General features: G+C 39.5%; 3 protein-coding genes across 3 annotated transcripts in view; 2 read left to right on the forward strand and 1 right to left on the reverse strand.

Moving 5' to 3' along the window:
* Positions 1-9,668, forward strand: part of LOC114361571 (nodal modulator 1) — a 31,877-nt gene extending 22,209 nt beyond the window's left edge. Inside the window, exons 18-19 of the mRNA XM_028316648.1 lie at positions 3,380-3,563; positions 8,283-9,668. Coding sequence (XP_028172449.1) covers positions 3,380-3,563; positions 8,283-8,510 — 412 coding nt within the window. The 3' untranslated portion in view covers positions 8,511-9,668. The remainder of the gene's footprint in view (positions 1-3,379; positions 3,564-8,282) is intronic.
* A 159-nt stretch (positions 9,669-9,827) lies between these two features.
* Positions 9,828-11,135, reverse strand: LOC114361573 (uncharacterized). Its single transcript, XM_028316649.1, has 4 exons — positions 11,002-11,135; positions 10,629-10,743; positions 10,439-10,528; positions 9,828-10,168 (listed from the first exon to the last, which is right to left on the reverse strand). Exons 1-4 carry the CDS (start codon positions 11,084-11,086, stop codon positions 10,087-10,089), a joined length of 372 nt encoding a protein of 123 aa, XP_028172450.1. The 5' UTR covers positions 11,087-11,135; the 3' UTR covers positions 9,828-10,086.
* Positions 11,136-13,144: 2,009 nt separating this feature from the next.
* LOC114361580 (heat shock protein Hsp-12.2) lies at positions 13,145-13,830 on the forward strand. Its single transcript, XM_028316658.1, has one exon. The coding sequence runs from the start codon at positions 13,227-13,229 to the stop codon at positions 13,731-13,733; it is 507 nt and encodes a 168-aa protein (XP_028172459.1). The 5' UTR covers positions 13,145-13,226; the 3' UTR covers positions 13,734-13,830.
* Positions 13,831-17,126: the final 3,296 nt, after the last annotated feature.

Below are 17,126 nucleotides of genomic sequence, written 5' to 3' on the forward strand. Positions count from 1 at the left end.
AGCAACATAATTACGCGCGAGCGATAAGGATGGGTAGCTTGGGGTCATTGGACAAAATTCTACGTGTTTACAGACCAGGCTTTATACGAACTACAGGGGAAATTCAAAGGCATCGAGAATGTCAGTTATGCGGTACAACAAACCCAATGGGTGATTCGATGTTCGTCGAGGCCCAGTGAGCGATCAGCGAGCGGGCTAGGCGAGCTAAATACCAAAGGAGCATAAAGTAAGTCAACAGTCTTAGGTGGTGTGGTCGTCCGCACGCCCTCTGTGGAGCATTACAAGACATTAAAGCTTACGCTGGCGCCCGAGGCCGCGCCACACTCGCCTGTCTACACAGTCAAGCTGGACTCTGCTGGGTAAGCGCTAGTACTATAGTCTGGTCTGCGAGCACGTAGAATGTAGAATTTTGTCCAATGACCCCAAGCTACCCATCCTTATCGCTCGCGCGTAATGAGGGCTATCGTTTTAGCGCTCACCAGTTAGCGCCACTGTAGAGTAAGGTCCTGTCACTTGCTAGTAGTGAAGACAGTGGCACCAACTGGTGAGCGCTAAAGTGGTAGGAGGACTATCGCATTTGCACTCATCAAGATGGCGCCACTGTAGAGGAAGGTCCTGTCAATCGCCAGGGGTGCCAACTGTTAAGTATAAAAACGATAGCCCTCATTATATTGCTGTCGCGACTGTGCGACGGGTGCCCGCAGTGAGTGTGCGAGCGCGACAGCAACATAATTACGTGCGAGCGATAAGGATGGGTAGCTTGGGGTCATTGGACAAAATTCTACGTGCTTACAGACCAGGCTTTATACGAACTACAGGGGAAATTCAAAGGCATCGAGAATGTCAATCATGCGGTACAACAAACCCAATGGGTGATTCGATGTTCGTCGAGGCCCAGTGAGCGATCAGCGAGCGGGCTAGGCGAGCTAAATACCAGGGGAGCATAAAGTAAGTCAACAGTTAGGTGGTGTGGTCGTCCGCACGCTCTCGGTGGAGCACTACAAGACGTTAAAGTTCACTCTGGCGCCCGAGGCCGCGCCACACTCGCCTGTTTATACCGTCAAGCTAAACTCCGCTGGGTAAGTCATAAGTACTATATGTAGTACAAGTGAAAGACATCGAGAACGTACGCCATATAGCTATCCGTGGAGCGTCCGCCTTATAGCGATCCACTACAAGACACTACAGCTTACTCTGGCACTCGACTCGTCAAGCTGGACTCTGCTGGGTAAGAGATAAGTACTATAGAAACTACAGTAGAGGAAAGATGACCAAGACTTCCAGAACGTCCGCCTAATCGCGATCCTGAAATGGTCGTTGGACGACGATCGCTGCGACACCGCTGCGGCGACGCACCGCAACGTAACGCTCTTATGGCATCTCTCTTACGTTAGCGCCCGAGGACACGCCCCACGCACCGTCAAACGGGACTCCGCTGGGTAAGTACAAAGTACAGGAGAAAGACAAAAGATATAGAGAAAGACCGTCTGATAGCGATCCAGCCGGCACAGCTTACAGACGGCGGCGTCGTCGTCCGCACGCCCTCGGTGGAGCACTACAAGACACTCAAGCTGACTCTGGCACCTGAAGCCGCGCCACACTCGCCCGTCTACACCGTCAAGCTGGACTCTGCTGGGTAAGTATAATACTAGGTATATGAATTACAAGAAAAAGACGATAAAGACATCGAGAACGTCTGCCTAATCAATGCGATGATCGTTGCACGACGATCGCTGCGACACCGCTGCGGCGACGCACCGCAACGTAACACTCTTGTGGCATCTCTCTTACGCTAGCGCCCGAGGACACACCCGAGTGACCCGACGCACCGTCAAACTGGACTCCGCTGGGTAAGTACACAGTACAGGAGAAAGACAAAAGATATACGCCCGTATTCACAAACGATACTTGCTTAAGTGAAGCAGCAAATTGAACGCACAGCGTTGAATAGAGCTCTGTGATTGGTTCGTGTGTCACCCTGTGCGTCCACGCGCACTGTGCGACCTCATAGTAATGTTTGTGAATACGGGCGATAGAGAAAGACCGTCTGATAGCGATCCAGCCGGCACAGCTTACAGACGGCGGCGTCGTCGTCCGCACGCCCTCGGTGGAGTACTACAAGACACTCAAGCTGACTCTTGCACCCAAAGCCGCGCCGCACTCGCCTGTTTACACCGTCAAGCTGGACTCCGCTGGGTGAGTGCTAGTACTATAGTCTGGTCTGCGAGCACGTTGAATTTTGTACAATGACCCCAAGCTACCCATCCTTATCGCTCGCGCGTAATGAGGGCTATCGTTTTAGCGCTCACCAGTTAGCGCTACTGTAGAGTAAGGTCCTGTCACTTGCTAGTAGCGAAGACAGTGGCACCAACTGGTGAGCGCTAAAGTGGTAGGAGGACTATCGCATTTGCACTCATCAAGATAGCGCCACTGTAGAGGAAGGTCCTGTCAATCGCCAGGGGTGCCAACTGTTAAGTATAAAAACGATAGCCCTCATTATATTGCTGTCGCGAATGTGCGACGGGCGCCCGCAGTGAGTGTGCGAGCGCGACAGCAACATAATTACGTGCAAGCGATAAGGATGGGTAGCTTGGGGTACGTGCAAGTAAAATTATACGTGCTTACAGACCAGGCTTTATACGAACTACAGGGGAAATTCAAAGGCATCGAGAATGTTAGTTATGCGGTACAACAAACCCAATGGGTGATTCGATGTTCGTCGAGGCCCAGTGAGCGATCAGCGAGCGGGCTAGGCGAGCTAAATACCAAGGGAGCATAAAGTAAGTCAACAGTCTTAGGTGGTGAGGTGGTCCGCACGCCCTCGGTGGAGCACTACAAGACATTAAAGCTTATGCTGGCACCTGAGGCCGCGCCACACTCGCCTGTTTATACCGTCAAGCTGGACTCTGTTGGGTAAGTGATAAGTACTATCCGAACGAAATACAGGAGAAGTAATAACAACAACATACACTATACTACACGAAATTTAAAAGAGCTGCCGAAGCTTAAATGCGGAAAAATTACCCAGTTTAAAGCTCAAACCGGCCGTTCCTCATCCTGTAAATATGACAATAATAAACGACAATGTTCTTTTTTTATCCACAACGAGGAAGCTCATGGCCTGTATCTCACCTGATGGTAAGTGATGATCAGGCCGAAGGTGGAATCATTGAATCTCTGAAATGGAAATTCATGCGATTTTGTATAACAGTCACTAATCATATAACTCTTGAACACACAACTGCTTGCGCTATCACTGGTCGTAATATCACTTCATGCCGACTACAATAAAACTCAAATACATACATAGTTCTTCTTAGCAAGCACTGCCTATGGTATAACACAATAATAACTCAACAAATGATGTCTCTCATTCCAGCTACAGCCAGCAATCGAACCCGGGGCTTGCCTACACGCTGCCGCGCCTGCCTGCCGACAACAAGACATACGTGCTACAACTCGAATCCACTTTATCCAAGAGTACGCACTCGTACGATGACACCGCCATTTACTTCAACTCCGATGGCGGATTCAAGAGCTTCTTCATCGAGTTCCTGCCTAAGGTTAGTTCAAACCTTTTTATGCAATTATGCGATTTCATGCTTCTTCTTCTTGTGGTGTCGACAAAAAACCTACACAGCGTCGGCCCAAAACTCCGCTACAAGAATGGCGTTGTCAGCATGTGCGTCGTCGACTGGGGAACAAAACCACACCTGCACTCCAAGTTCTATGTATAAAATCGCATAATGTGTACTTAGGACAAGGTGGGTTATGTGGGGAACACTAAGTCAGAAGGATGATACATACCCACTAAAGTCTGGTGCTCCGTCAATCGCTTTAGAACTTTCTCATAGTTCTGAAAATAACCTTTAACTACCATTAGTCTTTCTCAGTCTTATTTCGAACCTAACGCTAACTTTTGGCGTCAAAAGTAACCGTACATTTTCAACTCAATACAATCTCATCTCATCTGACTGTAAGTGAGGATCAAATTTAAAATGAGCGTGTCTAAAAATATTAAAATATACATAGGGTAAACCAGAGAGTGATTGCCCACTGGTAGTGATTGCCCGCTTTAAGAATAATATTGTCAGGTGCTGATTTTGAATCACTCTAGTTAGATTTGAATTTACTAAGTAGATGGCTCCGAGATCAATGTAGTTACAGTAGATTTAAAATTTACAATAGGAAGTCTAAAAAAACAGTTATGGCGGATTTTGTCAAGACGGGTGAAAATGTTACTCAAACTGGTAAAGACTTTAACAATTTTACTAAGGAGTTACTTGCTTAGAGGTTAAATTTTTTTTGCAAGTCACTTAATATTCAACTAATGGTGTATAGTCATGATGAAATTATAAGTGTTTTCTCCATTATCAATGAAAATAACTGATAAAATTTGATTTCTAACGGTCATTTTAACGGTGGGTAATCACTGCACGTAAATCTGTATATTTTTAGTTATTGCCCACCATCATTTCAGTTATTGCCATATGTTAATGTATAGTTATTGCCCAGAGCAATTATTATTAGAGTGTTGCCACCATGCAGTAGCAGTGTTTAAGTTGCTCATTGATAGACTTGTTTTGCAATTTACAGGCATAAATATTAAAATGGCTTTTAATGTTTCATTTTCAGTATGCCAAAGACTCCAAAAGTTCAATATAGCATGGAAAATTTGCAAAAAGCGATCAAAGCTGTACAAGATGTATCCAACAATTTATCTACAAGATAAATTGCTGAAAAATATGGTTTGGCTTGAAAAAATTTATAAAAATTCAAACGCAAATACAAAAAATGAAAATCCTACCTTAAATCTACTAGTGAAAATGTTAATTGTAAGGAAATAGATACACCTTTAGGGAAGAATAACCAACAGCTAATTGAACATTCTGAGCAACCACTTGAACTGATATCAAAGAAGATAAAAAAATAAATACATATAAAATTTACATATAAAATTCAAATTTTTGCGTCATCTATGTTTTGAAGTAGAGATGATTCTGTCTCTACCGATTCTGACTCATCAACATCAGCTCAAGAAATATTTGATAATATGTTAATAAGGCCAAACGTAATTTATTTTGATGAAGACTGTACTACTAGAATTTAAGTTTGATGTTTTGTTTTGTTTATTTAAAGCCTATTTTGTCATTTTAAAATTGATTATTTTGTTTTAAGATACTGGGCAATTACTGTGCTTTGATGTGGGCAATTAGTGTAAGTAATGGGCAATGACTGTACTTTTTGGAGGATTTTAAATTTATTTCAATATTTTCTAAGTTACGTAAGTTTTAACTAAAAACTGTTAATATTCTGTTTAACAGTTTATTGAGTTATAAGAAAAAAGTCATAAATGGTCGATAATTAAAATACTTTCTTTAATTTTTCATCTCAATGTGTTTGAAATCTTTAAGTGGGCAATAGCTATACGGTTTACCCTACTTATTCACTTGCAAATACAAATTTCCATGTTTATGCAGTCAAAATTTTCTGTGTTATGATAGGCCAGTAGAATTAAACACAAAAATTGATTAAATCGGAAATAATTCCTACAAAAGATTTTTTTGCTTTAATGGCTTCATTGGTTGCCCATTAAGACTCTCCTAAGTTAAGTTAAGGGGGTCCTGCACAGAATCTTTAAAATTGACATATTTTTAAATCACGAGTGCTCTGCGATTAGTGACTTAAATTCATCAAATGAACTTGTTTAGGGTAGCTCTAGGTCGCCGCCTTTTCGAAATTTTAAATAAATACGTAAAAAATTGATAAACAACATTTAAAATGGAGACATATGGAAAATTTATTTCTTCGAGAACTTTGTTAATTTAACGTATGAAGCAATAATTCTTATATGGAAATGTTCAAATTAATATTTTGAAGGTCGCCCCCTTATTCGTTTTTGGTGTTAATGCANTTATTTAACCATCCTTTATGAATTATAAATTCACTTTTTGCTTAGCAAAATTAGTGAAAATACGTGTTTTTACTCTGTGTTGAGTCTTTTTTGTCTCTACTCTGTAAAGCAGTTTGTGTGCGATCGTGTTAGTTCGTTGCGCCACCGCTAGCTCGGCTATCAAGTCGTAGTTTTTCGTCCGCGCTGCACCCCCTTAAGTAAAAGTGGTCTTCATGACGGTTGAAGGGCACTTAATCCTGCATTGAATAAGACCAAATTCATATGTTTTGGACAAACCAAAACATATGAATTTGGTCTTATTCAATGCAGGATTAAGTGCCTTTAACCGTCATGAAGACCACTTTTTGATAGGGTAAGTCCTTTACGCGGTATAACCGGAAAACCGAAAAAATGCCTCTTTCGGGGGCCCCCACCACTTAAGCACAACTCCATCGAAGTCGAAAACTTAGGAGAGTCTTAATGGGCAACCAATGAAGCCATTAAAACAATAAAATCTTTTGTAGGAATTATTTCCGATTTAAAAGCTAATTCTACTGGACTATGAAAAGATATTACGTTTTATAAAATACAGATTAGGTTTATTTTCGGTTTAAAAATAACTTTATCTGGGGGCACGGCAGTGCCCCCACCAAGTCGAGCAAAAAAGCGGCACGGCCGTACCATCCTTTTCTCGAAGCAATTCAGGCCATTTTCGACCGCCTGTAACTTCGTTGTGGATAAAACTAGAAGGCTGAATTTTCATTAGCTATGCAGGCATTGTAAAGACACGGTATATTTAAAATTTCATTCAATTTGAACCAGTAGTTTAAGAATTATAACGGGTCAAAGTTACTTAATTTTGTCACTCACTGACTCACTGACTCACCGATCATCAAAACTCTAAGGCACTTCTAGCAGACCTAGAAGCTTCAAATTTGGAATATAAGTAGTGTTTGGTGTATGAATCAAGGAAAAACTAAAATATTTGGGGGCACGGTAGTGCAACCGCCAAGTCGAGTAAAATTTTTCAATTTCGGTCCAGTTTTCTAGATACATAACTGCTGTCTACAAAATACAAAAAGAAATGAGATCCCATCAAAAACAATACTTGTCAAAAAAACCAAGTCTCGCAACTCAGTTGTTCTACGGTAAAAAGTTGTGAGATCCATGTAATACCAAGTCCAGGCCAGGAAATCTTTAACGTTTTACATAAATATATTGACTTGGCCATCGCATGAAAACACGTGTAAATTAAATTATTTAGTGCGATGGCCAAGTCAATAATTTATGTAAAACGTTAAAGATTTCCTGGCCTGGACTTGGTATTACATGGATCTCACAACTTTTTACCGTAGAACAACTGAGTTGCGAGACTTGGTTTTTTTGACAAGTATTGTTTTTGATGGGATCAAATATTGTCTTGTTCGAAGTATAAAAAGCTAACACACACGTGGGTAAAGACACGTGATTATTTATTTGCTATAACTATTGTTATGATATTATTAAACGGATGGGAACACGAATGTCGGTCACGTTACGCCCGCGTGGATTGACTCGAAACTAGTTTTGGATATACCATATTGTATTTTAACAAAGGATTAACGTTAATAATGTATGTGTTTATTTAAAGATTTTGTGGGATAATACGACATGCATTGACGTCTTTGCCATTGGACGTCATGATAAATAACCGTATAGGATGAAATCTGTATTTTATAAGAGTATCTGACTCAACTAAAGAAAATATTTTTAGACATAAAACTTGCTGGATATGTGCCCAATGTTTCCATTTGTTATTGTTTCATGTTTGATTGAAACATTAGCATTCCAAATTATCCGTATTGAAACACGATTTCATTTATGCGTAATCAAGGTTTAAAAATACATTTCGCTAAGGCTGAGTTGCACCAACTTACTTTAACCTTAAGGCCCAGAACAGACGGTGAAACGCAACTGCAATGAAACTGCAACTTTCTGATGATTCTTATGAATGAAACTGAAACTGAAAGTTTCAAACTGGTCGCGTCATGTCTGGTCTCTCAACGGACGCTATGGCAGAAACTTAGATGCAACTCAAAAGTAACTAGCAGTTGCAGTTTCGTTGCAGTTGCGTTTCACCGTTTGTTCTGGGCCTAACTGTGACAGTAACTTGTGCTTTTTGTATGGAAATTGATAGATTTTTGACTCGGCCTAAGATTTTCTGCCGTCGTTAACCTCTCCTATGCTTTTTCTCATATCTGTGCAACCTCTGTCAACTTCTTTGTCTCAGATCTAAGACAAGACTACTTTGGTCATTTTGAAACATCATTTGAAAACCGTAGCAGTTGGGGGTGCAGTTTTGCGCGGCTCAATAGCACGCCAAAGGTTAACCAAAAGCACCTCTCCCCAGGTAAAATCATCCGAGCAGGAGCTTCGTCAGACATCACTGCTAGTGGTCCCGCTCCTAGGGCTCCTAGCTGTGATGTATTTGCACCGCGACGCGCTCCTAGCACGTGCGTTGTCCCTAGCACGCGCCGCGCCCAAGCCGCGCGCGCGATCCGAAGTGCCCGAACGCCCCGAGGGGATTCCCGGCCTTAACGTGCCCGGGAAGAGGGTTCCTAAGAAGAAAGCGCTGTGAGTGGACGCAGGTTTACACTGAGAGATGCAGTTATTGAGTAAGCAGTATTATTACATCTTCATACAGACTAAATTGACGCGTTTAAGATTTCGAATTGTTGCTATTCATACACCCGTATTCACAAACATTACTATGTGGTTTCACATTGCACGTGGACGCACAGGGTCCCAAAAACCTATTCATAGACAATACTTGAGTGGCGGAGTGACACATACGAACCAATCTCAGAGTAAACATCGTTTGTAAATACGGCTGGGTGTTAGATACGTGAGAACACCACGGTTACAGACGTGCTAGGTGTGAGTGCCTTTGTTTTATGTCGGGACGTAAGAACGACTCACTTTTTTAAGCATACGCCTCACTTACTCGTACCCGTTCAAATGTTTTAAATAACCATGTAGCACAAAATTATTCTGTGTTACTGTATAACTAGAGTTCGTGGACGAACGTACCGAGTGACATTGTTACTAACTCAAGGACACTCCCGAGACAAAATACGGCTTACTTGAATAAACTGTGTCATAGTGCAATAATTTACTACGCCTTCTCGTATTAAATTGTCACGTGATTCGTCAACACTACGTCGAACCAACTTGTTACAAATCAATGGCGAAAATTGACGTAGATTTTGAACTGACGAATTGGTTCATAGGAGAACCTGTTTTAAAAAGATATTTTTTATTAAATGTACCAAATTGAATGAATATGGTGTCTGTTGTTGTGTTAGTTTTTTGCCTTCTACAATCCAATGTTTAAAATAATGAAAACGAACAACTGCGAAAGAAGCATTGCTTTTCTTTCTTAAATACTGTGAATCATATTAATTTGAGTCCTAGTGTTTGTACTTTGTCAACTTATGATAGTATTTATCCAGGGCCTTTACACCCTCTTTGTAGGTATATCAAATTAATATGTATTGATCTAAATTATTTATTTAAGTTTATCTTATTTGATCATATCGTAATTTCAGACAGATACATGTCGTGTCATTCATTGTATAAGTATGCGCATTATTTCAGTATTTTGAAGAAACGAACAAGTCGCAAATTTTAAAATGTATATAAAATTAACTAACGTTGACATTCCATCTTCAGTTGATACTAAGAAAAACAGTTTATTTGTTACCAAAACTATATACGAATTAAATTAAGTAATAATGTAAAATTAAGAAAAGATTTTTAGTAATGTGGTGTGTATGGTGTATTTATTTTAAAGTGTTTGTTGGTTTTATTTTAATTGTGGTTTATGCATTTATATTTTGTGGTGATGTTTGATTTTCCTGTCAAAGTGAGAAATAAAACGGATTGTTAAACAATAAGTCTTTTATTTCATGTTTTATTATTAAATATCTAGAAATCGAATAAAATCATCTTCCAGATCTCAATTAAAGATATTCACATTGACATGGGGTGTATGAAGTTTGTATGAATGCGGTCTCATACGTTGCGTGGTCATACAAAATGTCCACGAAAAGAATTGCCAAGTACACGCCACTTGTCAAAGTGAATATATCTTAACTAATTACCAATTACTAAAATAATTTAGATAATAAGCTACAGTAAGGTCAGGCATTCCATCATCTGTCGTAGCAGTTGAAGCGCTGCTCACACTCGGCCATGGACCGCGCTCTGTGGTCCCAGAGCCTCGCGTTCTCTCGGCTGTTTGAAATAAATAATCATTAGCACAGTTAAATAAAGATTGATGCGGTAAAGTTTATAACCTAGAGAATTGGAAATTGACTATGAACAGGGACAGAAACAAGATAAATAAGTAGGTAACTTGTACAAGTAGCTATATTACCTACCTAACGTCTGTGTGTCTTTATCAAAACTTGAAGGCATTTTGACAGATTCCATACAAAAGATGAAGATAAAAAAAATATCTTCATCTTTTGTATGGGATGTGTTACAATTAAATATTATGCTTACTTGACAAAGTAGAGTTCAAATGCCGCTATGAAGTTCTGCCTGGAGCGCGCGTGAAGCTTGCATAGTTGCAGTTTCTCGCACTCGTCCTCGCTACACAAGAGTATACAAAAGGTTAAATATGTAATTACGTAACAAGCTAAAGGAAAACGAATAAATAGTAAATTAAACCTATATTGAATGTTTAAGTTACCTTCGCTTAGTCCTCATTTTGCTGAATCCACTGTCGTCGAAGGCGCCCGACGTCAGAGCAGGGTTGATGAATCTTTTCTGGACGCTGTGAGCTGGTGCGATACTGAGTTCTGCGTCTGAATCCGAAGACCATGGTCATATTAGAGTAGGGGTCTTAGTATATTATGGAAATGGAGAGCATAAGACAATAAGACGGGCTGGAAGACGAAGCGTGGGCAGGCCTCCCACTAGGTGGACTGACGATCTGGTAAAGGCCGCAGGAGGAGCCTGGATGCGGGCAGCAAAGGACCGTTTATTGCGGAAAACCTTGGGGGAGGCCTTTGTCCAGCTGTGGACGTCATTTGGCTGAAACAACGAACGAAGACAATACTCACCCATTATGTTTTCATAACTTTCCAATGGTTTAGATGTAACGACGCACAAGATGGCCAACGTCACTACAATCGTAAGTTTTGCCATTTTTGAAATATTTTTCTACAACCGTCACTTCAATATCCAAATGTTAACTGGAGTTTGAATCTTTACCCGTATCTTTATAACCGACACAGTGGCCCCCTCCCTGGGTCCCGTATACGTAGCATTGACGCGATTCGCAAGTAGTAATGGGTTTCTTAAACACATTGTTGGTTTTCTTTGTTGGCGAGGGCGAGTAATTGTTTAAGTAATTATTTGTGGATGATCTGGTTTAGGGTTCCCACGCAATTGGATTAGCGAAGATTTTACATTTCTGGAATGGGATTAGGTAGTATAATAGATTTCAATAATACCACACTGAGACGTGATAAAGTACCTACCTAACTAATCAATGGGGTTGTTAATTTATTGTAATAATATAGTCTTCATTTCAAATTTTTTGTGAAATCTTTTCCGATTTAAGCATGTGGAAAATATGAGTTGTCTTTAGTCACATACAGCTGCAGCTGTAAGTAGTTAGTGTACTTAGTTAGTCACTCTATCTAAGGTAGCTCGGTCCTCTTAACGATCGGCCCCCTTGATAAGAGGATCGTTCTATGGTATGGTAAAGGGGCGCCTAAGAAAGTGTATTTTCTATAAGTGCCCTTTAATGTGATATACTCATGAGAGGTTCGATTCATCAAACATTTCCAAGTAAATCATTTTAACGCAAAGTTTTTCCCGTACGGAACCGTGCTGCGAACGTTTGAGGTATACCTGAAGCTCCGATTTCCTTTAGCGTAAGGTATCTGCAGCATATTATATTATAATGCTAGTATCACGACAGCTGCCAGTGCACCTTACGCATTTCTGATGACTCGGTGGAAGAGTCAACATGTGCGTTTTGACGCTGTGCATATGGATCGTAACCGCTGGAGCAGTTGAGAAGATTTTTTAAAAAAGTTTATTAGTAATTTGTTATTTCACACATTACTAATACTCTCGTTGTCGCGTTAGGCCGTTGAGGAGGTTGCAAGGAATAGAGTAAGGCAGCAGCAAGTAAGTGCTCGCAAAGATCTGAATAATATGAATTTTCGGGCTGTGTTGAGTATTGATCTATTATTCAGGAATACCTACTCATATTAGCTTATTCAAGAGTGGTAAGTGACGGAACTTTGGATGGAGAGGTAACAATGTCGCTTTTAAATCAGCGGTAAATCGCTTTATGGATTAGGCTAACGAAATCTAATAAGTAACTATACCGGTCTATATTTACCTACCTACCGTTCGTTTATTCTTCCTCACCGTGAAAGAATTAATTCGTTTAAAAAGGCTATCGGCATATTAGACCTACATTTTCTTTCAAAATCCCCTTTGCTTACGATTTTTTATTGGGCACACTGATGCTGGAATCAAACCTGGGGCTACCGCTTTCGTGTATTTTCGGATCTATGTATAATTTTATTATTATAAAATTAGTCCTTAAATTGCTATTTCTCTAGGTAAGTTTTAAAAATATTGCATCAGCCGTACGGCACAACAGTGTTTCTTATTGCACAATATTATAGTCATCTGTAAGATTAAAATAGACTGCTAAATTTATCTGGATACAGTGCAGTAGTTGTGGTCTAGACCGTGAATGGGTCTACCTAGACTTTTCCATTTTTTAGATGCGCTTTTATAAACATGGGTGGTGCACTTCTTTTTGCAGCTTGGTCAATGACCGATAATAAATTACAGCGCCACCTAGCAGTGAGAAGTGTAACTAATTAGTATAACTATTCACCACTAGATGGTGTTGCTCAAATGGAAAATGATTGTAAAGAATCTAAAGAATAGAGTAAAAAAGTATCTTTCCCTGTGGCTTTTGTGGAATTTATGACAAATAATAATATAAAAACAAGAAATGTATAAATCTAGGCCATTTATACATTTTAAAATGAAAAATATTATTTTGTTAAAGTGTATTGCTATAAGTTTGCACGTAGTTTTCTTATAGCTCAACAGATGTCGCTTTCTAGAACTTTCTATTAACTTCATACTTCACTGGAAAATTCGTGATATTTCTCGTAGCTTCTCGACAACAGATCGCGCTAGTTCCACGGAGTATAAATACGACCGAGCGCGCGCGGAAAATAAACAGTTGAAATTGTCAAAGCGACGCGCGACGTGAAAACAAAAGTGCCAAGTGAAAATATCTGCGAAAATGTCTCTGATGCCGTACTGGTTACGACATATGAGGAATCTGGCGTACCGGGATCCTATCGCCAGGGCGTTTGAAGATCCGTTTGCCCTGTTAGCCAGGGACCCGTTCTTCCGCGACCCTGTGAAGTACATCAAGCAAGTGACAGCTCCTATCGAGCAGGAGCATGGCATCGAAGGAATTTACTCCGATTCGGAGGTGAAGGTTGACGGCAAGAAGGTGGAAGTGCATTTGGACGTCCAGAATTTCTCTCCGGATCAGATTCAGGTGAAGACCGTTGGGAACGAGATCTTGGTGGAGGGGAAGAAGGAGATCAAGCGAGAGGATGGCTGGACGAGGAGTCACTTCGAGAGGCGGTTCCTGCTGCCTGATGGGTTTCCCCCGGAGCGCGTGGAGTGCCACCTGGACAAAGGAAAGCTGTTGCTGGTAGCCTTTAGGGCGGAGCCGGTCGAGGAGAGGAAGATCCCGATCCAGGACAAATCCGCAGAGAAGAAGGAAGAATCTAAGTAGTAAACCAGTGATTAGTTTTATTAAATCTTTCAGACTGACTAGTTTAGGCCCGGTTTCTGTGATTTTTATTTTAATAACGAATAAATAACTTTGAAATATTTATAACTGTTTTATTTTTGCAATAGGTAAATGTAGGATTGTCTCGGATTTTATGTTTGTACCAAAGGCTATGACTTCCTACACTACAGTAAACTGTAAAGTTTTTCAAAACTGCGTAGGTAACTAGTTATTAAAATTGCACAACAATTTACAATATTTTGCAATTTATAAATATCCCGAGTTCTCCCATACCTGCCTCCCCCTCCCCAAGGGAGGGAAAAATGTGATGTAGCTCAAGACTGTCTGGACAAATCTTCAAAATAGCTTTCGTAGCATTATTTTTTTGCCTAAATCATTCCAGTAGAAGTTAGTAGTCGTAATTGGGGTATGCTTAGCTATGATGTATGTGTGTAGGTAGTACCTACCTACCTACTAGGTACGTGTGCCCTAAAATAAAAGGGCCTACTTACTACTTATATACTAAAAAGAATTAGAATTTATCAAAACACAATATTAATAGCCACAAGTGCCTGATAGGATGTAGATGGAAACTATGGCTGTAGCAATATTTTCAGGCGCTCTAACTGTTGGAGTGGGTGGGTGGAGTTTGAAAGTTTAATAGAACCCAGATAACAATTTAAACTTGAATCTGACTTGCAGTAAGTTTGATGTATCAAAAATGAAGCTTTGTTTCAAATTTGCCATGGCAAGTATATAAACTTGAGGCAAGTTTAAATCAAACTTTCTAGTTTCCGAGCGACAAACTTGCATTAATGTGTTTCTATAAAGTATATGCAAGTTTGCCTTAACAAACTTGCATTATGTCTGCTTCTATAAATTATATGTAAGTTTGCCTTAACAAACTTGCATTATGTCTGCTTCTATAAATATAAAACCGTTTCATGGATTTGCGTTTTATTATCAAAAAAACATTTGCTAAAACTCATTGTCTTTAACAAATAATAAATCAAATTCATGTTTAAATGCAGTTTATGACATAATTTTTAAATTGTCACTATTAATATTTTTACTGAATAACCTGTAAAAGTTAATTCTACAATTTCTGAAAAATCACCTAAAAGTAACCTTTTCATTAGTGTAACCTAAAAGTAACCAATGCAGTTCAAAAGTAACCTAAAAGGTTACAAAAGTAACCTTCTGGCAACACTGATTATTTGCTCCATGCGTATGACAGTTTAACGCAAGTTTGTAACAAACAAAAAACAAACTTGATACTTCATCTTTGAAACATAGCGCAAAATGCAAACTTGCTTCAAAATTAAAAAAGCCTTGAAACATCATACCTAAATCAAAAAGCTTACAGCAATATTGCCACAAACTTGATTTGTCATATTTGACGTGACAATCTAATTTCAAATAAAAATCATGTTTGCAGCAAGTTCGCTTGCTATCTGGGAAGCAAAGGGACAGCAACGGCAAGCAAAAATTCAGTGATTCTATGCACATTATCATCATAACAAAGAGCTAATGTGACCGACAGCCTGGCATAGGTTTCACCTTACATTTCAATTAACTTCAAACATCCACCCACATAAAAAAAAATTAAACCGACTCCAAAAAACCTACTTACACTAAAAAGTAGAAAAATGAAGTCGGTTGAAAAATAATAGCTAATCAGATTAAGTAGGTAGGTTTGTAGGTAGGTTTATAGGTTTTTTTTATTGGTTTTTGAATGAAAAGGAGTGCATTACCCCAGCAAAATTATACTAGAATATGAAAATTAAACCCCAAGGACGAAGAAGATCCCGAATCACAAGGATGTAAATAAGAACCTTATACTTAGAGGGCCGACTTCAAAAAAATTGAAAAGGGCCAGGCAAAGTAGGTAATTGAAAACTATTAGAAGCGGCCGCAAATAACATTCAGATTTCATCTTCATTCATAACGTAATACCTATTTCAGGAGCACCTACATAAAACACGCCTACATGGTCTACTCCACACTTTATATTATGTAAGTGTAACTTAGCCTGAAATCCATTAGGAGATATTGTGTCACATTGTGTGCCGGGGAGTGTAGGTACGCAGCGTCAGCGGCGCCTCGTGCTGGGCGAAATAAATTGCTTCTGTATGGTGACCACACTCCATGTTCAATTTTTCAATTGTCATTTTGGCTTTACATTTAATTTGGAAGCAAGGAATAAACTTTTGAACTGTCATTTTATTTAAGTATTTATAGGCTTAGATTAGGCACAGAAACAAGTAACGATCACAGAGGTATAAGAACAATTATGTGCTTAGGTTAGAACTATACATACCTATTTTAGCTCTACATTAATTTGTAACATGGAAGCAAAGGGTAGGTAGAAATACTGATTACTGTCTAAAACAAGCGGTATACCTAATGAATGTAAGTGGTTTGCAACTTAATAGTTGCTTTCGAGGGTTGTTATTAGAACCTGGTATTAAATCCACTGATATATCTTTTTGTGTTAAATTGTAAGTAATTAAGGGAGTGGTCTCAGATAGAGCACGATAAATCGCTAAACTTGCCTAATTGGGCCCTACTAACCCTGAAACACCATGCGAGCATTCTGTGCCATGACCTCTATCGTGCGTTGTGTAGAGCAATATTGCGTGTAACTAAGGCCACCAAGGAACTAAATAAATAGAAATAGAAATGGAGTAGGTTTGCAAATCCAGTTAACTTCGCCAAATAATCGTACTTATTCTTAAAGTTACGATAAGTTTGTTGCGATGCCAGCAAAGTTTAGCTTATACACAACTGGGTATTATGTATTCTTTTCCTAAATATTCATAAGCTCATCTGAAAAGCATTAGATTTCATAATCTCATTAGGACTGTCTTGTAACTGGTTCGAAGTGATGTAGTCCCTCGACTGTGCCAACTGCTGCGCCTACCACGCGTGGATCAGTCAATTTACATTTAACTAATTTTATTAAGAGCAATTAGGACATGGTAATCGAGCTGTGCCGTCGATTATTAACGAGCTAGATTTGAAGCATACAAACGACAGTGTTCATACGAGCTCTATTCGAGAGACAGGATGTTGTGAAGGACATGTTGCTTAAAAACTTGTACAGTGAACTAAAAAAGTAAAAGTAAAAAGTAAAAAAGTATTTATTACTAAAAGATGTCACATTGTACAAATTATTCTGGCGGTCTCTGCACTAAGCAGGAAAGCTTGTATCGCAGCGGCTAATACGAACAATTACCTTAAAATAACTGTTACGAACTCTCTTTTAGGAGAATGAAAATATAGCACTCATTTTCATCATCATTATCGAGTTATTGTTTCCATTGCAGGGAGTATGACTTATTATAAAAAAGTAAGATTTGGCCTTAAACTCTAAGCTGGAGACGGGTTGATGGT

Source organism: Ostrinia furnacalis, unplaced genomic scaffold (assembly GCF_004193835.3).
Source record: "Ostrinia furnacalis isolate ACB-3 unplaced genomic scaffold, ASM419383v2 OfSCF5820, whole genome shotgun sequence".
NCBI lineage: Eukaryota > Metazoa > Arthropoda > Insecta > Lepidoptera > Crambidae > Ostrinia > Ostrinia furnacalis.